This window comes from Buteo buteo, chromosome 24 (assembly GCF_964188355.1).
Source record: "Buteo buteo chromosome 24, bButBut1.hap1.1, whole genome shotgun sequence".
Classification (NCBI taxonomy): Eukaryota; Metazoa; Chordata; class Aves; order Accipitriformes; family Accipitridae; genus Buteo; species Buteo buteo.
The window spans coordinates 17,013,036-17,036,684 of NC_134194.1; the positions used below are offsets into that span (position 1 = coordinate 17,013,036).

General features: G+C 38.9%; 1 protein-coding gene across 3 annotated transcripts in view; it reads left to right on the plus strand.

The window, feature by feature from the left end:
* The window catches only part of TENM2 (teneurin transmembrane protein 2), a 545,903-nt gene that overhangs the window by 498,796 nt on the left and 23,458 nt on the right, over positions 1 to 23,649 (plus strand). For all 3 annotated transcript variants that reach the window (XM_075056250.1, XM_075056251.1, XM_075056252.1), the window contains 9 exons: positions 4,028 to 4,238; positions 8,191 to 8,310; positions 10,448 to 10,709; positions 11,432 to 11,699; positions 12,843 to 12,986; positions 14,540 to 14,789; positions 17,754 to 17,774; positions 21,314 to 21,546; positions 23,075 to 23,229. In XM_075056250.1, the coding sequence (XP_074912351.1) occupies positions 4,028 to 4,238; positions 8,191 to 8,310; positions 10,448 to 10,709; positions 11,432 to 11,699; positions 12,843 to 12,986; positions 14,540 to 14,789; positions 17,754 to 17,774; positions 21,314 to 21,546; positions 23,075 to 23,229 (1,664 nt within the window). The remainder of the gene's footprint in view (positions 1 to 4,027; positions 4,239 to 8,190; positions 8,311 to 10,447; positions 10,710 to 11,431; positions 11,700 to 12,842; positions 12,987 to 14,539; positions 14,790 to 17,753; positions 17,775 to 21,313; positions 21,547 to 23,074; positions 23,230 to 23,649) is intronic.

Genomic DNA, 23,649 nt, shown 5'->3' on the forward strand with positions numbered 1-23,649 from the left:
GGGTTGGAAACAAAATTGACCCCTGCTGGGTACAGAAAGCATTTTCTCAAGCAGCTGGATGTCAGGTCAAAGTTGCCTCATTCTAACGTGCATCATGAATTGAACCTGAAGCACAACCCGCAAGTGTTTGATGAAGAGTGGAAACTAAAGATGATTTACATGTAGGAGTTAAAAAAAACAACCCCAAACCACAATAGCTCAAGCATCAGCTTTCCAAGGAGAGGTGTAGCACAATTCTGGAATCCAGTGACCTGCACGTGATGAGAAATATATTCAGTGGTTATAGAAAATTGATGATGAGAGGTTCTAAATACATTAGCAGTAATATATATCACTGTTTCTACTGAAAGCTTTTTAGGCCTTGTAATGATGTTCAAGATGAGCACAATAATAAGGCCATCTTAAAATATGGTGTGCACAAGTGGATTATTCTACTTACATGTAATACTTGAAAATTTTCTTTTTGCTGTGTAGTTAAGTCTGCCAAAAAGCTTGTGGAAGAGTTCACGGAAAGTCAAGAAATGTGTCTATCCATTAGCAGAAGTGAAGTCTTCAAGAGGAATACCAGGTCACTTGCTTTGTTTCTGAAAAGATTTGGGATTTCAGAAGAACCACAAACAGCAATGGAGAGCTAATACTGTGCTGCCAGTTTAAATCAGATCAAAATTTCCTATTTCTTTCTTCTCAGTTAAGGCCAAGTCAGGACTTCTTTTGGTCTCAAATTGTTGGAGGATGTTCAGCACCATCTTAACTCCCTCTACAGTCTCTTCCCTTTAGCATACAGAGTTTCACAGAGCTGCTAACTGGCCCCTTTAAACTCAGATGTGTACGCTATGAAAAGCAGCAATATCTTGGTGAGGCTAATGGTGAGGGTTTTGTCATTGAATTAACCATATAAATAATTCAGTGTGCCTGAGGAAATCTGGAAGACGACAAGCTCTGAAATATATATTAAAAAACAAAGTACTGAATTCTAATTAAAATTCATGCTTATGGCAGAGTTTTCTCTTACAGAAGCTACATTTTTTCTAGCCCTTGTTTTAATCAACTGAGTCTAATGCAACTGAATGATTCTGTAACGATTTACTTCACTTCATATGTAATGGTACAATATGGCTGGAGAAATGGGCTGATAGGAACCTCATGAAGTGCAAGGTCCTGCACCTGGAGGGGAACAACCCCAGGCACAACACGTGCTGGGAAACACTTCTTTGTCGTGAGAGGTACTGAGCACAGGTTGCCCAGAGAGGCTGTGGAGTCTCCATCCTTGGAGATATTCAAAAGCTGTCTGGGCATGGTCCTGGGCAATCGGCTTTTGGTAGTCTTGCTTGAGCAGGGGGTTGGACCGGATGACCTCCAGAGGTCCCTGCCAACCTCAGCCATTCTGTGATAATACATCTGGATAGCAAATTAGGCAAACATGGACTAGAAACAAATAGATTCTGCCAGTAATGAATGCTCTCTCATACATAGAGTCACAGATTTCAGAGGAACAAAGTAAATAGTAGCAGCAGTGCAACTATGAATGCAAACAGTATAGCGGTGTACAAGCCTTTGACACCAAACAGCAGTGCCCAGGTTCTGGCTGCGTATGCTGAACAGATCCATACCTCAGTTCTGCCGTTGCAACAAGCTGGATCAACTAGTTGGCATAAGGTAAAAATATCCTAACTCCCGAATCCTGCCATCTGGGAATAAATTAGTATGGGGAAATATAGCCATATATTATAAGTAATAGTGTCCCAAACAAGTAAATCATGTATATTTATGTTATGGTATATGCCTGTCTTTTCTAAATATTCTTGTAAGCATCTGAAAGCATGCAAGTCTGAATTCATATAACTTCATAAAAACCTTCCTACATGAAAAGAATCATACACAGATTTCTCCCTGGTATTGAATGGAGATGTTTCTAGCCTCCCAGGTCCTGAACTGGCAATTCAGAGCAGTTTGATTGCCTGCTTGATTGTTTGTGAGATAACGGTGAGATTGGCAGTGACAGGGTAATTTACTGAAGATTGTAATGTCAGACTATATCCAAGGGGGCTTGCGAGCATGAAGATGTGATTCGCATGACTGACAGGACGCTGAGAGATTGATATGCCAATTGAAGGTTCATGGAGTCATCAGAAGTGTTCGGTCACAGCGTCCCATAATCTGCTGCATGATGAGGTCATTACAGACATAACGTATGCTCGCCTCTAATAACAGGTATAGCAAAAATATGATGCAGCTTGAACAGGTAAATGTAAATTTGTCAAAGGGGGTAATTTATATCCAGTGTTTTGCTGCTGTTACTTCTAATGTGTTGATTGGATTCTCTTGACTGGTGGTCGTCTGAATAAAAGAACTGAGCTGACTAAAGAGTGGGCAGCTTTAAGTTCATAGTTGTAGAGGTGTCACAAACAGAAAGGATGCAGGATGCTAAGAAAAAGTTCTCATAGAGCTTAATAGGAAAACTGCCTTGAGTTATAATCTGAAGCTAATGATGTCCTTACAGTGATTATATAAAGTGGGTGGAAAATGGACTGTAGCAAAACAGAAAATTCCTATCACCACATTGCAAAAGATTTCAAGATGTATGGAGCTCTTGATGTGAATAGGTGACTGACCTTAAAGCAATGTATAGCTCTCACAACAAGATAGTTTGTCTAAAATTTCCTTAGAGGGCTGAACGAACATTGTCAGCATACCTTGGCAGTTTTGTTTTTAAAGCAGAAACAGTCATTTCAGGCACATAGAATCTGGTGGAAATACAAGGCTAATTGTAAAATAAGAAAGCTTTTTATAGGTTTGGGGTTAGGTTGGTTTTTCTTTTGTTGTTGTTTTTCCAATTATCACTGTGTGGGGTAATGTTAGTTTGTTGTGCATTTGAAAATCTTGAAAATACATGAGTCATGATACTATTCTAAGGTAGTTTTGTCAACTAACCTACTGGAATGTTCTCTCTTGTGTATGATATTCAGTATGTTCCCAGGCCATATTTGTATTCAGAAATCAGATGCATGTGCCTTGGGGAGTGTCTGAAAGTTTACAGACCTAAGTAGATTGCAGATTGAATGCCTGATTCTTGCCAGAGTAGATGAACAAATGTTTCTAAATTGTTAGAGATTATAATATTTTAAAGTAAATGGTTATTAATTTCTAAATTACAGTAGAACTCCATTGAGAGAACATATTTCAGTTAAATGATGATACCAAAGGAAAGGATGATGCCAGAAGTTGTTACTGTATGTGCTAAAAATAGTCAGTTATGATTTACCTAAGTATATAGATCGATCTCCCCATTGAGGATTCCATTTTAATTTCTGGTGTTTAAATTCTAATTTTTCTTAAAAATACTTCTTAAGAAATATTCTTGATGAACAACCTAACATGTAATATAATGACTGAACCCACCAGCTTTGTGTCTGATCCTTCCTTACCCAAGCATGCAAACAAGTTCTGATTCAGATATCTATGGGAAATAGATTCCAGAAGCAATTCCCTATGAATTGCCAAAATGGGTACAATGTAATTTTTACTTTACTTAGGTAATGATAACTGACTCTGTCACCCCCATCTCCTTCCCTCATCTCCCCAAACGGAACAAATGAAATTAAACAGCATAATTCTCAAGACTCTTATAGCCCAGCAAGGAAATCAAAAAACTTGGTAAAGTAAACAGTTGAAAAGAGAAAAACAAAAAACAAACACACAAAACAAATAAACAAAAAACCTAAACAAAAAATTCTCTACTCCTTCCACTATTCCTTCTTCCTATTTTCAACTCTTAACAGATTTCTTTGGGATTGATTCTCATCTAACACTGGTTTAAATTACTTGTATCAGTAATGGTATTTAACCAGTGTACTTGAGAAAGTCTCATCCTTATTGCATTATTGGTTCAATTACCAGTTTTATGGCGTAAAAATGTTATGAAGAGTAAGCATTAACATTTTTTCCCAGTGCCTTCAGGTGTCGATTAGATGTTACTGCTTGATAGCACTGTGCAGCCGGCTGAGTCTTGATGCTTCTTACTTTTCAGATGGCTTGGTTGACTGCCTAGACCCAGACTGCTGCCTCCAGTCTACTTGCCAAAATAGCCTGCTGTGCCGGGGTTCCCGCGATCCTCTTGACATCATACAACAGAGCCATTCTGGTTCACCAACTGTGAAGTCATTCTACGATCGCATCAAGCTCTTAGTGGGGAAGGACAGCACTCATATCATCCCAGGAGAAAATCCCTTCAACAGCAGGTAGCAGCTATAAATATGATGCTGTATCTGTGCAGTTGCATTGTATGGGAAAATTTGTCCCAGAGATTTTATTCATGTTTTATCATGAGATGCTGCTTTTGGGTGCTTCATTTGTTTGCATCTCAGGCATCATTCCCACTGAGGGCACTCTGTTGCAATTTATGATGTGGCCTTTATTTTATAACACTGAGTTTTATTAGCATCTTAACATGTTGGCAACACCTAGAAGAAGGTTCCTTCTACTGAGTAGGACCTTCTGAGGTTTCTATTTTATGAAGACTGCAATCTAGAACAAGGGAAAATGCAAGCTGGTTTTCAGTTAGAAAGAGATTGCATTTATTTAGTGCCATTAACACAAGTTTCAATAATGGAATAACATTTCACATTAATTTAAAGACACATTAACTTAGGAGGGTTTATTATTTATTCCTTACATAAAACTGTTTTACTTGCATCATCATTACATCTGACTAGGTTTTTGTTTTCTTCTTGATTTTCTTTTTCTATGTCTGTTCTTCCTATGTTTATTAATTATATATTTATAATGAATCTAAAAGCCAGCACATCATTAATTGATATTTGATGCCATTGTATGCTTACAAGAAGAGTGGTGTTCCTATTTATCAATAGTGTTTAAATATGTCTCCATGGAAAGATGCTAATAAATTGATAAATATGTGAATTATGTTCATATTGCCAAAGTTAAAACTGAAGAAAGAAGTTCATTTGTGATAATGCCCAAAAGATTGGACTTCATTACAGGAAACTGTTTTTTCAGTCAGGATTTCATTATAGGCTTACTGGGTGATGTAGAGCAAGTCACTAAATGTTTGTCTGTAAAATGAGGATCATAATGTTTCTGGATACACCAGGCAGGTCCCTATTGTATTCATCCTTACGATGCTCAAATAGCACAATGATTTCTATATTCTATCAGAAAAGCCCTGTTGGATCCTACTCTATATAATATAGACTTCACTTTATTCTATAAAATACTCTATGCGTACACACATGGAGTTGTTTGGAAAAAATGGAAGAAAATTGTTCCATTTTCATCTAATTTTGTTGTGATTTTTTTTTTTCCCTCATCAGCTCAGTAAAAATAAAATGGAGGAATTCTTGAAATTTTCTGCAATGTTGCATGAAAAGGGAAACAAGACAAGAGAGAAGCTTACTAATTCATGAGGCTGAATAATTTGTCCAAAAAGGAATACAGGCTACAGCATAAAAAGCATATAGTCCACAGGCTGGTTGGTACATGCTGCTCTATATATGTTACTGTCAGCAAAATTTTCTTGAGTAAAGACAAGCAGGCAGTTTCCTGTTACATATTGTATGCTAACCAGTGCTTGAGCTGTTGCCTCATTAAGCCACCCAGAATGAAAATGAGTATATTCCCTCTATCTGTGTTCTGCTATCATCTGATAATGTTTAGTTGTGTTATTAACATGAAGCAACACTTTATTCCCGGATCTTGAAGTATTTTACAAAAGCAGGTGACTATCATTCCAAATTTCTAGACAAGTATAGTGATATGAAGACATTCTTGCACCATCCAAGAAATATTAGAAATTATATTAGAAATAATCAAGCTGTTTATGTATAGACATGGGTTGCGGTCTTCAAAACAGTCTAAGAATTAGAGCTCTAGACTAAGCAGGAGCTGGGCAGTTCAATCCTGAGGCTCCTTTGAAAAAATCTCATTTGAAATTTTAGAATTTTTTTTAGGGTTTTTCTAGGGTTCCTCGTGTCAGGAGTCTTAGTTCTGTTTTATTCATCTGAAGTACATCACGTATTTTAACACAACTTTGCAAATGGCATATTAATGACATTTTAAAATTGGCCTTAGCCTCTAAGTTGTGCAGGTGCTTTTAAGAATTCTACAGCTCGGCTGTTATTTTTGGTACCAATTTTAGGCAAATCTAATGCATAGTGTCAAATTGAAAGTTTTAAAACTAAAGGTTTTGACTTTTAAAAAATGCCACAGGGTTAGACTCCAAGTTTCACATATACTGAAGCTGCCATAGTCTCAAGAAATAGCTACCATGAAAGGTAATGGCTTCTCTCTTTTCTTAGCTCAACCTCTCATTCCACTGAGAGAGATGAAAACATAGGGCAAAATAGTGGTTATGACTTTTTTCCAGTACTAGTATAAGAAAAAGAAGTTATATCCTACCATGCTAAAGCAATAAATAACAAAATGTATTGATTGCAAAATTATTTAGATCCTGCTGGTCATTTCCATGCAGAAACAATGTGAAATGAAGTTTTCAGGAAAAAAAAATAGCTATGTGTTTTTACACTTTTAACTTCCATGTTAAAAAAAAAACAACCTTGATGTGTCAGCTTAATTTGTCAGTTACACTTTTTAAAGATTACCAAAAAAGTTGTCCTATGTGTGACTATCAGTCAACATATTACTTCTTATAAATCCAGATTTTAGCTACAAATTTTCATATGCATTGTGTTGCATATTTTGGCATTTTAGAAATAAAAAGGATCCCTAATATTACTAATGAGAATTTACGTTCTCTGATTTGGGGATGATGCAGGTGTTACAGCCGTCCCAGAACTCCACTGCACTTTGTCAGTTTTCAGCAAAACACAGCTCGGTTTAACCCTCTTGTCCTACAGCTCAGACTGGGTCCAGAACTCTGCGGTGTCAGGGTGCTGTGCATGTTGGTGTGCCTGAAGCCGGCTGAGGTTCAGGGGCAGCTCCAGTCCTGCCAGTACAGAGCCAGTTCAGAAACGGGGCTTTTCATTTTCTGGCACTCTCTAGAGCTACACGTGAGAGCTGGTGGCTCACACTGGAAGGACGTACTGCTGAAATAGAACTCTGTTCAGCTAGGACTACAGCAAAATGCAATTTTGCGATTCCTGAGATTATGGGTTGCAGCAGGATTTAACTCTCTCCCTGTTTCCCAGGATCGCCTTCTCCTTTTTTCACATTTCCAATGTAGAAATGGAAGCCACCTACAAGGAGCTTCTGCTTTTCCATCTCCCTTTCACCGTGCAGCTTCCCCTACTCGCCATTCTGCTTCTCTCAGGGTATGGGCAAGGTGGAGGGCAAAGGAGCCAGGGGATGAAGACTCTCTCCGTCTGGGAGAGGAGAGGGACAGGAACAGACTGGCCGTGCCAGAGAGCAGAGGAGCAGGGAGAAGTGGGGCTTGCTTCTCCCAGCGCTCAGGAGGCTGAGAACGCAGCCAGGCAGGCAGCAGCAATGGCTGCGGGCTGTGCACATAGCAGCAGCAAAGTACTCTCAAAAGAGAAAAAGACTGACCGTGCCTCTTACGGGAATAACCCATCTTCCTCTCCTTCAGGTTAAGCAAAGTTGCTTAACCTGTTGGCTAAGAAAACTCTTTATTTTGCCTGTGCATAAAGCTGGCCTTAAAACCAAATCCTTTCTCCTGCTGACACAGTGAAAAGCAAGGGTCACAAATCAGGACCAAATGCAGCATACAAACCTCAGTTGCTCCCTAAGGTGAAGGAACGTGAACCTTAATTTGGAAAATTGGTTGTATAAAAAAGAGGTATGGATTACACTGTATTTTCCAAGTGTATTAGGCATCCAAAGACATGCTATGGTACCCAGGTTGGTTTTTGAGAAGTGCCCAATCATCATTTCAGTGGGACTTCAGGGTGCTTGGCTGAATGTGGGGTAGCTTTCTACTGTGCAAAGCCTTGATAGACAATGAGACAAAGCCTCATTAGATAAGGAAAGCGCTAACTCCCATTCTGGATACACAGACCTCACTGCATAGATAAGCAGTTTCTTGATTTATGTATATAGAGGGAGCTGGGCAATATTGTGGTATCTTCAGTATTCTAAAAATCTTTGGAGTAAATTGGATTTAGAGTAAAGAGGCACAAGTGTTCCACTACTCAGTTTATAAACAGCATCATTTTGCTTTTGTAACTAACTTTAATACCTTTAATTATCTTTCTTTTTCAGTCTTGTGTCTCTCATAAGAGGCCAAGTGGTGACTACAGATGGAACTCCTCTAGTTGGGGTCAATGTGTCATTTGTCAAGTATCCAAAGTATGGCTACACCATCACTCGTCAGGATGGCACGTGAGTTTGCTTGCTTCATTGAGCCCCTATTTCGTATGTAGTATCTTTGCTGATTAACAGATGGTGCAATCTAATGGAACCATGTGGTATCACGCATTGCATTCCTCCCAGGGCAAAGAGCTATTAAGTAAACACAAAAGTAATTTTTCACATGGCATTTTGAATACTAACTGCAAGTAAATATGAAAAGGCTGACTTCTGATAATAACGTGTTAGCAGGCAGACTCCTTTCAAATAAATTGCTCTGTATCTATGAAAACATTTGTGGACTACAGTAATATCCAGCTGAGACCAGAAATATTTTATTTTAAAATGCAAGCCAGGCTGACAGTACTGGGGAAAAAAAAAAAAAAAAGAAAAAAAAAAAGAAAGGAGCATCATTATAGATAGTATATTTTGTTAAAAGTTCCCTTCTGCCTCTCTTTCCTTTTGAAGTTCCACTATCTTTTGAGTTTCTTCAGGGTAGAATGTAATCAAAAGATTCTAATTGAATATATTTAGACAATTTCCTGCTGTGCAAAAAAGTGCTTTTTCCCCCTTGTATCAGCTGATTTGAAATGCACACAAATTTGGATAAACAAAAATCAATGTGTCATGGTTTATCCAGTTTACTGGCTGTGGTAACTAAAACAGTGTATCTGTGACACATGCATTGTAAACATTTGCCATTTTATCTTGATCTTGCATGCAAACAATTGAGTTGAAATAATTAATACGAGTCAACTGAACTATAGGGAGTATTTAATTTCCACATTTCCCAGAATATTCTTCCGTTATAATAAAAGTATAATGTTGTTGATTTCAGTGGTTTAATACTACAGTAAATGGTGAGCTGAACTATATTTAGATCTGAAAAGATTATTGAAATCATTGAGTAATTTATTATGTTGCCAGCATTTACATGAAACAACTGATATCTACTTCTGTTGTCAGAACAACCTGGAAGTATTTTACTCACTTAGGCCAGATTTCAAAATGCCTGCGCAGCTCCACATTACTGCTGTGACTATGTAGGGGGTTGGGAGTAAATACCTAATCTCTCTGAAAAATGACAGATCAGTTGTCCTGGGGACAGGAATTCTTATCTTATTTGTAGAACACAAACAGCAAAACGTCTCATTACTATCCTCTTACTGCCACTTGTCCCATTCTGTGCTTGATAGACAGCATCTTTTAGGAAAGGGATAATTCAGTGTCCAGCTCAATATGAACTTGGCTTCTCTGCTGATTCTGTATCTAAAGGTGACTTGTAATACTAAATGGGGTGTTTGTTAGTTGAGTATTTTTTAATTATTTAATGCAGATTTTATAATACCCAGGAACAAGATTTGTCAGGGTGACTTCAAATCATTGCTTGTCTTGGCTGGATTTCAGTTGTTGCCAGAGGTTCACATCCCATTCCTGATCATTTGAAGCATGACACTTAAAATATACTGTTGTGGCTTAACCCCAGCCGGCAACTAAGCTCCACACAGCCACTCACTCACTCCCACCTGGTGGGATGGGGGGTGGTATCGGAAGCGTAAAAGTAAGAAAACTCATAGGCTGAGATAAAGACAGTTTAATAATTGGAAAAAAAATGTAATGAAAAGGAAAATAACAAAAAGAGAGAGAAATAAACCCCAGGAAAACAAGTGATGCAAATTAAAAACAATTGCTCACCACCAACCAGCCAATGCCCAGCCTGTTCCCAAGCAGCGGCCACCTGGCCAGCTTTCCACCTAGTTTATGTGCTGAGCATGACGTCCTATGGTCTGGAATATCCCTTGGGTCAGTCGGGGTCAGCTGTCCTGGCTGTGTCCCCCCCCAGCTTCTTGTGCCCCCCCACCCTGCTCGCTGGTGGGGCATCATGCGAAGCTGAAAAGTCCTTGCCTTAGGGTAAGCACTGCTCAGCAACAACTAAAACATCAGTATGTTATCAGTAGTATTCTCATCCTAAATCCAAACCACAGTACTATACCAGCCACTAGGAAGAAAATTAACTCTACCCCAGCCAAAACCAGGACATATACCTATTGCTATAGGTGTACCTATATACCTATTGCAGTAAGTATACCTATATACCTATTTCATTAGCCAGGAATGCTATTACTGGAATTATTCAGTCTTGTCACTTCTAAAGCTCACATTTTTCTAGGTTTGACTTGGTTGCAAATGGCGGAGCATCCCTAACATTGCACTTTGAACGGGCCCCATTTATGAGTCAGGAAAGGACAGTATGGTTGCCATGGAATAGTTTCTATGCCATGGACACACTTGTGATGAAGACAGAGGAGAACTCCATTCCCAGCTGTGATCTAAGTGGTTTTGTCCGTCCTGACCCAGTCATCATTTCATCACCACTTTCAACTTTCTTCAGTGATGCTCCTGGCCGGAATCCCATTGTACCAGAAACCCAGGTAAGAACAGTGTGAGTGAAAAGGATATAGAAATCAGTGGTCAGATGCTAGTGCTGACCTGAGCACTCACCAGAGAGTCACCATTTGTCCCCTGGAATTGCTGTAGCAAATCCCTCTGTAGAGTTGCATTCATTCTGACAGATACCAGGTTTTCTAATGAGGTCTGCAGGAGATATCCTAGGTTCATGTCACCCAGACACGTTTATCTTTGACTACCTTGCACCTTCTCATTATCATACAATATATCAAGTATATCTCTATTTCAGTTGACAGCTTACGTGTTTCAAGAGAATATTGCAAAAGCTTGGTGTGTGGTGCTAACCACAGGCTGTTTTCTTGTATGTTATTTAGGACAAAGGAAAACTCCACTGGCACTATTGTTTCACTACTTTATTTAGTTAATCGTTACTTTATACTAACTGTTAATGGAAGTTGCAGGTTTATAAGACTGTATTTCTTATGTTCCCCTTGCATATAGCTCGCAGTAAAACTACTTGTACTTATTTGCACTTTTGCCAGCAGTGTGCTCTTAAAAAGAAGTGTACACAGATGCCAAGTAACTATTTGTCCAGAAACGTCAGCTGAACTGCATCACTGCACTGACTTGAGAATAACCATTCCCAGTAGAAGAAAGTCACAAATTCCTAAGAATATGCAAAGCGATATTATTCTAAAAAACAGCAAAGCACTAATGTAAAATGTTTGATCTTTTTCCTGTTCAGGTTCTTCATGAAGAAATTGAGATCCCTGGCTCTAGTATAAAGCTCAGCTACCTGAGTTCCCGTACTGCTGGATACAAATCCTTACTTAAGATCACCATGACTCAGTCACTTGTGCCACTGAATCTAATCAAAGTCCATTTAATGGTAGCAGTAGAAGGGCATTTGTTTCAAAAATCATTTCAGGCATCTCCCAACTTGGCATATACGTTTATCTGGGACAAAACAGATGCATATGGTCAGAAGGTTTATGGGTTGTCAGATGCTGTAGGTAAGTCAGCATATACAAGCTCCAAAACTTTCCAAATAACACCTCTAATTCTTAGTAACAAAACTGCAAAGATTTCTTATGGAGAAGCAAATATAGACTAAGCAGTTCTTGTCTTCCTGACACAATTTATCTTTGTATTATGTTTCCTTTACACATTAAAGATCACATTCAGAGAGTCTAAACTCCATCAACATGCCTGTGTTTCCTGACTTAGAAGGTTTAGACCAGACAATGGGAAAAAACTGGCCACAGGAACTTAGGTGAAACCTAGTCCATCACTATGTTTTTATTTGCTTTCAGTTAACAAATGAACCTCATGCTCAACGCTCTGGCATACTTCAGTGCCTTTGGATTTTCATGCATGCCATTGTTATAGCCTCTTGTGGTATAATACATTTGAAATGAAAATGGTGTTTTTCTGATGCTGTTCAGTCTTGTAGTTCTATAGCTATTTTTAGTTCACTTGGTTCTAGTGGGTGGGAAGAAGAGAGATCATCATAATATTTTTAAGTTTTCATTTCCATTTGAGTATCAGAATAATTTTGATACAACAGTGCTAAAAATGGGTATCAGAGCTGTGCCAGTGTGGAAAGAAAAAATTACTTAAAAAATCTTTTTTCTTTACTATGTTTTCTAAAATCTTCTTTGCTGTAGCTTTTCTTTCTTACATTATTGCATAGGATATTGCTTTCCTGAGTAATGCTTACAGTGCTTGTGTGCTTAAAAGCACACAAAGTTTTCACTACTCCTTGGTATATGGTATGTAAATGAAGACAATAAATGCTGTGAACATCTGGCAAATTAAGAGTTTGATCTTGTCCTGTTATCTGATAGAATAATTTTATTATATTTTAAAAATTATATTTCTCACTCTCCTCTCACCAAACCAGTCACTTCCCAATGCCAGCTATTCAACAAGAAGTGATCAGATCCCTGCAGAGTACATGTGAATGAAGTTTCAAATTTGTGTCTAGTCGAAGATCTGAATTTAATATTGTAGAATAAAAGAGAGGAATATAATCACTCCATCTTCTTGAGGGGGCTGGGGAACTAGAATGCTGAATAATTTGAATGTGCTCTGGATTTAATTCAGTATTTGTTCAGCAAGTATATTAGATTTTATTTTGTTTTATTTTATTTCAGTTTCTGTGGGTTTTGAATATGAGACTTGCCCCAGTCTCATTTTATGGGAGAAGAGGACAGCACTGCTGCAAGGATTTGAACTAGATCCTTCAAATTTAGGAGGATGGTCTTTGGATAAACATCATGTACTTAATGTCAAAAGTGGTGAGTTAGTTAATTCCACATGTTTTCTGTGCTGTATGGAGCTTTGTCTGTGAACAGTTTTATTTGCATTGTATTTACACTTTAAAAAATGCAATTTCTCCACTCTTATTTTTATCTTTACCTCAGTAAGGTGTGGGACATGTTTCAGCTGTCAGAAAATTTCTGTAAATTTGCATAAATTTTTTATTGTTCTGCACAGCATGACTTTCTTAAAGTCCAAATCTTTATCTTCTATTCTGTTGATCGTTTATTCCCCTGTAATGTCTTTCTGTCTTCCTTCCCTATTTTTTATGATGTTAACCACACCCATTTTTGGTTCCTTTTGTTTCACCTTTTCCCCTCTAATCTGAGATAGGGTTTAAAAGGTGTATGAGTCTGTGACGAGATACTGAGTCACATTTGTCTTTTTCCTTTGTCACCAATTTGGTTTTTTCCTCTCTTCTCTTTGTCTTTACATATCCTAAGCTAATGTTCCTAGTCCTCATATTTTACCAGAGACTCTCAGGGAGCTGAATGCTTAGAATGTATTTCCCTGTAAAGTGTTTTCTACAGCCTTCCTGCTGATCCCCACATTAACAAATTGCAAAGTATATTGTTGCTCAAGAAGTCTAAAGTAGTGTTCAGAATAGGCAAGATCACGCTATTTGAACACACTTAAAGTGCTGTGCAGTGGATCAGGCGTTGTTGAGATAGCCATTTGGATAGTGCATGATATTCACTGTTGTCACCAGTGAGGAGCCAGTTACATTAAGATCATACAACTGCATTTCCAAAAGAACATGAGGCTAAAAGTTTCCAGCCAGATTTCTACAATCTTTGATGACATTGAAAATGGTCACTCTGTCAGAGAATCCACTCCCTTCTTGGAGCACGGGTCTGCTCTTTGAACCAATATTTTGAAAAGAAATGCTATCTTAAAGGCGTTTCTTCAAGCCTAATAAAGATCCTTACTACTAGCTTTCCACTTGCCTTTTATCATTGATCCTTAGCAGCCCTTCTAGGAGTTTCATCTTTCTCCTATCTTTTCATTTTCTGTGCTGTCGTCTTCTCTGGCACCTCTGTTTTTCATTTTACATTTTCCATGAAAAAAGCATGAAAGACTGAGAGGTGGAAAGAGAACAGTAGGGTTGGCATAAAATTCCAAAGAAAACATAACAGAGGAAACTGGAGTGAGAAGATCCAGGGACACAAATAAGGAACACGTCTTCTCCACTGTTTGCCTTCTCACTTCCCAGTTAATAAGACAGTCTAAACCATTGTGCCAGGCCAGAGAGCTGTATGGCAGTGTTTTCTTTCATAATGAATAGCAAAGGACTCTGGGTTTAGGTTTGGGTCTGCGGTTGTGTATTTGTGTGGGTTTTAACAGAAAATCTTCATTACACCTTTATTTTTACTACTGCAAAGCTCTTTCACTCTTTTTGCACCGTTGAAGAACCAAATGCTGGAGTCATTTCAGTGTACAGTCCTTAACAGCAGCTGTTGAAAAGAGAGCTACCTGAAGTCCCCTGCAATGAATGACGGTAATAACCACTTCTTCTCCTCTTCATTATTAGGTATATTGCACAAAGGCAATGGAGAAAATCAGTTTCTAACTCAGCAGCCGGCTGTGATAACCAGCATTATGGGGAATGGGCGCCGAAGAAGCATATCTTGTCCTAGCTGCAATGGTCTGGCAGAAGGAAATAAGCTTTTGGCCCCTGTAGCACTGGCAGTGGGTATTGATGGAAGTCTCTTTGTTGGAGATTTTAACTATATTCGGCGTATCTTCCCATCCAGGAATGTTACCAGTATATTGGAGCTGAGGTAAGGTGTTAATCTTAGCACTTCATTTCTGTAGCCTGTGCTCAAATCAGCCTTTACCATTACTTTTTATAATTTTGTAAAACATTGTCACTTTCAACCTATTTAAATTCCAGTGGAGAAATGGGGCACAGAAATGCATAGTTCAAAGTCTGTAGCTTATCAGAGCAACGCCTCTAGAGAAGGACTAAAGAGTACAAACCAACTTGTACAAGAAGTACAAACAGTCTTCTTCTGTCTTGTTGGTGATCATTTGATACAATCTCCCCTCAGTACTATATATCATTTAGTTTTGTTTGAAAACTACAGCATTGACTGCCCTTTGGTATTGAGCCACAGTGATAAGCAAAGGTATAACAACAGTCTTAGGAGGTTAGAAGGAAGATTATCCTATCAATGGTTTTGAGAGCCACTTCCCCACTTCTTTCCCATACTCGTAAGTCCATTTCTGTAGGTTGACAAGTGCAGTTAAGATTGACATACAGAGTCGCTTTGCATTATCAGAACTCTTTTTAAGATTGTATTTCTGTACCCGCACACCACCCCCCCTGCCCACAACATTAAGATTTGGTCATTTAATAGGGAAGGCATGAGTGTAGAGTGTACCACTTCACCCATTTCTGTTCCATCTTCTTTTTTCGTTCTGCTAGGAGAGGCAAGAGCTATTGCTTCAAACTGTAACTCTTGTAACTGGACCTTATAGTTACAGCACTGTTGAGTATTTGCAGAAAAATGAGGAAAAATAGCTTGTATGGGCTGTCTTGCGATACTTCTACAGCCCACTCAGGCAACAGTTTCCAAAGTACTAGTGCTCTTGTAAATTGGATAGAGCTGCAAAGTACATTGAGTGAATTTAGGTCATTAGCCTTTTTTTTAATGCTATGGCCAATAACCAGTTTCTCTGCTTTCACTGTACTTTTAGTTTTTAATTAGTGGGAAAAAGTGCAAAATGATTGGACTGTTAGAGAATAGGAGGCCTAGCTCTATTTTACACCTCTCTTCCATTCATGTCATTCTGTTGATGTCACTATTGTGAATTCTGATTTTATATAAGAGAAAAGAGATCCTATTCAGGCCAATTCTAGTCTGAAATCACTCTCTGACACCTACCTCATACATCACCAGGCTGCCTCATTATATTTAAAAAGAAAAAAAAGTAATAGATCATCCAGTGCTTTCTGCTAGCAGCTCAGTATAAACCACAGAAGGTAGCTGGTATGGAAGTGTGACCTGCTATAAATATTTATATCAATATACAGTATAACTCTGCTTTATATAGAATATGTTGATTTTTTTTTTCTAATTTGTTTAGTTCTGTTTAGCTTCCTAGTAAATAGGACTACAGCTTCATAGGTGAAGAGAAACATTTTCAAATTAGGATACTTAATATAAGGCATTTATATGGACCTCACTTCCTAATATCAGCCAGTGACAAAGTTTCCTAGCACAATTGGTATTTGAAAAGTTGTCTCCAAGTAGTCTGAGTACTTTTCTTTCTCTCTATGCAAGAGAGAACATGGGCTTTTCAGCACGTGTGAGGGAAAATGGGAAAGGACATCAGTAAAGAAAGAGAAGAAGTACTTAATCTGCTTTTGTCTCTTTTCTTTTGTGAAAGTCTGTTTTCCATAGCATAGTTTCTTTAGCTTCTGTTATAACTATTAGCAATGAACAATAAAGCTATTTTATTTTGAGTGCTGTTGGACAGCTGCAAATGACTTGACACACAGATTTTTAGAATTTGCAGTGATGTCTTTTGCCCCCTGTTCCTCTAAAGGGAATTAAGGTCCATTCCTGCAAACATCATCTATAGCAGTAATTGTCATTCAGTGGTCATCTTAAAATCTGTATGAGTTACATGGGTAAGAGTTTGAAGATTTGAGCGATTTAAGTATGAATGAGAGCAGAGTCTTCAGCTATTATCAAGTAGCTTGAATAGCATTGCAAACAGTATGTCTATAAGTATTACAAAGCAAATACATCACTGTGTTTAGATTTCACAATGGATGTAATTTTGGTTTTACATAAGCCAATATAAATCTTGAGTAACTTTATAAGTCAGAATATCCCAGTGTGCATATTTGCTTCACACTGTCCTTTATGAAGGTGCCTGATCTGAGTGACTAATAGGAATTTTGACTCAAGAGTGTTGCATGTCACGTTTAACGTTGGTATTGCAAGTTTGGGGCTGTGCATTAAGTGCTGCAGCTCAGGAGTCATGCACCTCTTTGTTTAATTCAGTGGATATTCCTAAATGGAAATGACTTAAACACAGTGAAACACTGTGGTGTGGAGAACGTATTCATTTACATCTGGGGAGTAGAGGACACTTTTCCTTTGCCTTTGTGTCTAGACAGTAAACTAGGGATCAATTAATGCTCCATATCTCCCACTGTACAGTATCTTACTGCTCACTTAGAAGGTTTTTTTTTACCCTAAGATTTGCTTTGATAGGCTTAAATAGATACCAAGTAGCATCCAAACTTGCTTTAAGCAATTATTTTAGAGACTGGGAGGAGAGGAAAATAAACTGTGCAGTAGAAATTTGTTTAGAAATAGCCTGTTGGAAAACTATTTTGATTAAAGAGGTTGCCTCCACCTGGTGGACAATATCCTAAGCCCAGTGCTTCCCCATTCCCAGTTCTGTATTCAGAAAACTGCCAGTTTCTCTTGCTCCTAGCCCACAAGCTACACATATTTCCATGTGAAAACTCTTCCAATGGTCCAGAAAGTTTCCTACAAAATATATGGGGGGTGGGGGGTGGGGGCAGGGGTATCCTACTAGGGAACTAGCTTACAGCTCTATCCCTCCCAGTCACTCTTCACCCGTAAAATAATCTAAGGCTAGTGCTGAAAAGAGATATCTTCTCCTGTGTCCTTTTGTAAAATAAAACAAATACTATGTTTGCTTTACCATCTATTCTTCAGCTAACTGTTTGTTCTTTTTTCTTCTGTTCCCTTTCTATAAAGAAATAAAGAGTTTAAACATAGGTAAGACACGAGCTCTTTCCCATATAATTTGATATGGTTTGTTTGCTTCATTGTGTTTGCTTTTTGTGTTGTGCTTCTTGTGTAATGTTATGTTCTTCATGTACCATATATAGAAACATTTTTATGTGCTAATTGTGTGTTATGAATATGATAAGCGTTAGCAATTATGAAATGCAGTCAAAAAGCAACCAAATAAGTTCTGACAGTAATTAGAAATTTCTAGTAGAATGCAAGTATAATGAACCCCAAGCTAACTTCTATATAAACACTTCTCCCTGCTGTCTATAATTGGTCTAAATGGTTGAGGTAAACTGCAACAGCAGTTTTACAAATGCCAGAAAGGTTCACAAAAGCACTAATGACTGCAAATAGGTCAAAAACTCATTTTCCGGTCATTAATGATTTTCTGAACCCTCTGTCCTTTTTCATAATTTAGTTTCTATTTTCTTTCATCAAATACATTTAACAGTCAGTCAACCTGTGGGGCTGGTTGTATGCAACCGCTAGATGCAGTCACTGTAAGATTCATGAGGGAGGCATAACCTTTCTGGACGTTAGCAGAAAAGATTTTTCATCGTCTTATGTGAGCACTAGGCCTTCTGGATTGCAGCGGGAATAGGAAACGCTTGTACTGTCTTCCATGCCACACCTGGGACGGGGCGGATATTCACCTTGGAGAATATCAAGGGCACAAACGAGAAGAGCTGTTGTAAACTATTCCATAGTGTCCTGTGCACCGCCCTTTTAAAACCATACTTTCCATTTCTGTAATGCAAGTTAAATGCAGAAGATGGTCTGGACTAAACAGTAAAATTTCCCCTTTACAATATATTTTGGTGTAGCAAGTGTTACACCACTAAATTTTCTTACCTGGATTAATTCATTCACAATTTGCTAATAATTCTTGATGATGCTGGAGGCTCCTTGTTTGCATTAACTAAGCTTAGTTAATTTTTCAGGTGCTTAGAGATTTGCTCTGGGCAGCTTCTCTTTTTGGCTAAATTACCACACGGTGGTATCTGCTGCATTCATCGGGGAGGGCTAGAGGCAGAGACGTTATTGACAGAGGCCTCTGAGCAATACTGAATGTTATGGAAAATCTTTTAAAACAAGGTACATTCCTTGGCTTCCTATAATTCAAATAAAAGATTACAGTGGCATGGAGAAAAGACGGGCAGGCGTCTTTCATTGCTCAGATGCCAGTTTGAGAAATATTTACTACTCGTTTATAAAATACATCCCTGTTTGAGGTAATCTCATAGTTCAGTTTCTTTGGGGACACAGTGAGCACATGTCACTTTTCACCAGTCATTTTCTGCCAAAGTCCCTCAAATATTTTACGTGGAGAGTCTTCCACTACCCGATCCCTGCCAGAGCTCAGGCAAGAGCAGAGGGCCACGCGCGAGGTCTGCAGCTCCGGCAAGCTGCTCTCTGGTCTGGAACGAAGGCTCGTGACTGACTCCCCGGCAAAACCGCCCTGAGGGAGGTTCCGGAGGAGAAAGACAGGGTGAGCTCCGTGGACACACCACTGACGAGGAGAGGAGAGGGAAATAAGCCTGTGTTCTGCCATCGCTCTTTACCCTGACTCATCCCTTCCGCCATCCCGGTAGCGGTGGGACGTGCCTGAGGCTGGCTGTGGGCAGAAGGGATGCAGGGGTGTGCTCGCTCAGGAAGGCAGGCGCAGGCTGGCAAAATCGTGTCAGAAGAGAAGAGAGACAAAGTTTGTTCTTCAGCGTAAGGGGCAAGCATGGTGGAGGAAGAGAGCAGAATTTCAAAACAATGAGAAACGTGTGGGTGCTTACATGGCTCAGATACTCGAGAGACTGGCGAAATCTTGTAAGTGGAAATAAATATTTTTCTATGCAGCAAAGGTTGAGCTTTGTTTTGGAGGGATGAGAAGGAATGTGATAAGGGTCTAGTGAAGAGGTGCAGTCTGCTGCTGAAGATAAGGAGAGGAACTTGGGGAATAAAAAGATTGTGCTCTAATCTCAAGCATGTCACTAGCCTCCCTACATAACTTTGTCTACACCACTTAACCTCTCTGTGCCTCAGTTTCCTCCTCTGTAAAATGGGTGTAATACCCATCTTTTTAAAGTACTTTGAGATCCATGCATGAAATAAACCTGCCAAGTATTTTTTGTTTATTGTATTTCTTCATCTCTAATTTCTACACTCCTAGACTTCAGCAGATGGTATTACCTCTGCCTACTGAATTTTGATCAAACCAATCTCCTTCCTACTTTCTACAGTTTTAGAACAAACTGTTACTGACCTAAAATCATGGCATGTCAAAGACTGGCATAGAGGAAGATAACTGTAGAAAGTGGTATTTTGGGGCCTCCTCATTCCTCCAAATCTGGTCATGACCACATGAACGCAGTTGTCTTTGTGCTGCCGATAATCCATCTGCCGAAAGTGGCCTTATTATAGTTTCAGCAAGTCTGATCAAGAAATGTCTTATGTCCATCATAACTTACCTCTGTGTATCCGCACTCTTGGAGTTGGGCACTTTTGCCACATGAAACTAGGAGTGTGGATATTTGGAGGCAAATCTCTCTGGTTACTGGTAAGTAACCTTCATTTTTTTTCTTCCTGTCTTCATTTGTCTTCTATGCTTTGAAACCACCATTGACCTTATTTATGCTCACCCATAGGCTCCAAAGGCTGGAAAATTCACATCATGCTTAAAATCCAACTAAATTGAGTTAAACTAGCCAGGCAAGATTTTGAAAATATTTCTGCACTGCAGTTCTATGTGTGTGAATGTATATATATCGCAAAGATTGACATTTCTCAATTTGCAGATGATTTGCTAAACTAGTTCCAAAATGTGACAAGCTGTCAAAAAACATATATTTCAGAAGAGAAGTAGCTTTCCATATGAGCACCCATTCTAATCACAAACTGAGGACCAGTTCTTCAATAACAGAAGGTTTGGAGTTAAAGTCAGACACTTGGGGTCTCTGGTTTTAGTTGTATAACCAACTTTACCTGGCACAAATGAGATTCTTAAGAAGAATGAATGAGAACAAATTTGCTTTAGGAATAAATTTGTTATGCCTCTGCCTCCCATTTATACAAGACCTCACAAATCTTGTGGCATAATATAAGTAACTCAGAAGCTGATTCTTTGATCTTACTCCTATGACTTCTGCTTTCAAGGGAAGTTAAACAAGGTGGCGGGGAGGGAGGGCAACAGGTAGAGATAAGCCAAAGAGAATTGACCTGGAGCAGATCTAAAGGGCTAAAGAGATCAAGAGGGAAGTCTCCCGTGCAGCTTTGGCTTATTGGGCTCTGCTGTGCAAGGTTCGGTGAAGCAGGATGAATGAGATTTAACATGACGATCCTTCTGAAACACCGACCAGGCCCTACTCAAGTTAGGTCCTCAGATGGTAGTCCTTCAGACCCCACCTCTGTATGAAGGTGTCAGACTTTCTTTCCAGATCTCTCTGTGCCTGATGAGTATCCAAGCTCTGAAAGTCTGCGAAGGTTCTAGACTGCTCAGCTGTTTCTGTTTTATGCTTTCTTTTTCTCTAAAGCAACAATCCCGCTCATAAATACTATCTGGCCGTGGACCCTGTTTCAGGCTCACTGTACGTATCGGACACCAATAGTCGACGGATATACAAAGTCAAGTCGCTCACTGGCACGAAAGACCTAGCTGGTAACTCTGAAGTGGTAGCAGGGACTGGAGAGCAATGCCTGCCCTTTGACGAAGCCAGATGTGGGGATGGAGGGAAGGCAGTGGACGCAACCCTAATGAGCCCTCGAGGTAAAGCAGGAAAAGAAGCTGGAGAAAATGACTGCGTGAGGCTAGGCTGGATGTGAAAATAATTATCTGGCAATTAAATCACTCCTTGCTTGGTAATTTTTATTCTGGGCTTTAATTACAGTGGATTGGCAAGTGTTCGTGCCTTGTTTAGTTAAAGCAAACTTTATTACCCCAACACTGAATGCTGCAAAAGGAGAACAGAACGCAAATTAGCAGGGTACCACTCACTCGAAGAAGCAAGCATGTAAACTGGGAAAAAAATTACTGTTTGAGATACAGTCTTAGGGGAGAAAAACTGCCTGCTGTAGCTTTTTTCTGAGTTTTTATTCTATGTATCCCCTTCTTCAGAGGTGGAGGAAAAATAAAAGGATTTTTGCCCTATCCACTTTCTAATTTTTAACAAAAAGTTTTCAAGAGGATGTAGAGATTTGGGGATGTGTTTCTTTTCAAGATTTTTTTTTTTGTTCCATTGTTTCATCTTAATTGTAAGGATGGATTAATCAGGTGTATTGCCAGGTGTTTCAAACATCTTTGGGTTTTATTTCAATGGTTGAAAATAACTAGATAATCATAAAAGTGAAGAAAAATGAAAGGTCCTGTTTCTTTGTATAGGTGATAGTTAATACATACAGAGTATATTAACAGGACAGAGCTGCTTGCATGTTTTAAGTTAAGCCTCTACATAGAAGTTAAGAAGACAAAGCTGAATCTTCTCTCACTGTCCAATAGGATGAGCACTGCAACCATTTGCAAGCAAAATTTTTAGATCAATATTTTATTTTCAGCCCAAGAAACAGGCAAGGCAGTGTGCCAAATCAAAGCAGGAAAGGCAAGTGAGAAAAAGTCTGCCCTCCTTCACAACAGGCAGCAGCATCCTTCTGTTCCTCCAAGGGAGCACCCTTTCATTCTGTGCCTTTCCTCTCCAAGGACTCCCAATGTGACAGGCATTGAACCTTTCATTTTTTTCTAGAGTGGAAACCCCTGTGTCTTCATCTGGAAACACCAGATGTTCTTCCCGTATTCCTTACTGCAACAGGTCAAAGAATTAAAAAACATCCTGAAAGAATATAATGTCCTCTTAATTTTTCAAAAGTTTTAAAGCAATTTCAAAAGATTTCTAAACATTCTTCATCCTCATTAGATCCTTCAGATGAAGAAAGCAACACCTCAGATTTCTCAGATTAGAATTTAGGAGGTAATTTTTTTTTTTATGGGGTTATGTAACATATCATAGAGAGTTTGAATTTACAAATAAGCTGATGCATTCTGCTGGCTCTTTGGCATATTTGGGGGATCTCTGTGGTTTTCTTTTCTTTAAAGCCCCAAAGGATAAACCTGCTTGATGCCATTTATTCAGCAGAACTACAGGTACTTGGAGGGTTCCAGGACCTGTGCTCACGTTGGAAGGGAGGAAAGAACAAGGGAAGTGAACAAACATCACCATCTTGTAAACTTGTTCATAAGATGAAGCCTGTCTTGAAGCTAGGAGCCTCACTGCTTCACTGATACCTGGGTTTTATATTTGCAGGAATTGCAGTGGATAAGTATGGACTCATGTATTTTGTTGATGCCACTATGATTAGAAAAGTGGATCAGAATGGAATTATATCAACCCTGCTGGGCTCCAATGACCTAACTGCTGTTCGACCTCTCAGCTGCGATTCCAGCATGGATGTCACCCAGGTAGCCTCTTACTGCATTTATTTTCTTCTCTGCCTTAGAAGAGATGGGCATCTATTTTGGATGACTGCCTGGCCACTTAAGAAATGCATTATGCAGCACAAGATGATAGCATATTTGATTTGTTACTGAAATGAGTGAACCATCCTTTTACTGTGGCTAACACAGGTTATTTATGCAACTATAGAGAAATAATGTTGAGATAATGGGAGTTATCGTCTTAATTGCCTGTTTTTCTGTAATTATTGTAGAGCTTCCACAATGTAGCATTCGTTCTTTGCACAGAAACACAATTAGCCAAAGTTACCACTGCACATAGCTTTAATATTTCCGAAAAACAAAATCATTGTTTGAAATAGTTGCCGTTCATGACTTGGTTTCATGATTTACGCTGATAAACCCCTCACTAATTTGCTGTTGTTA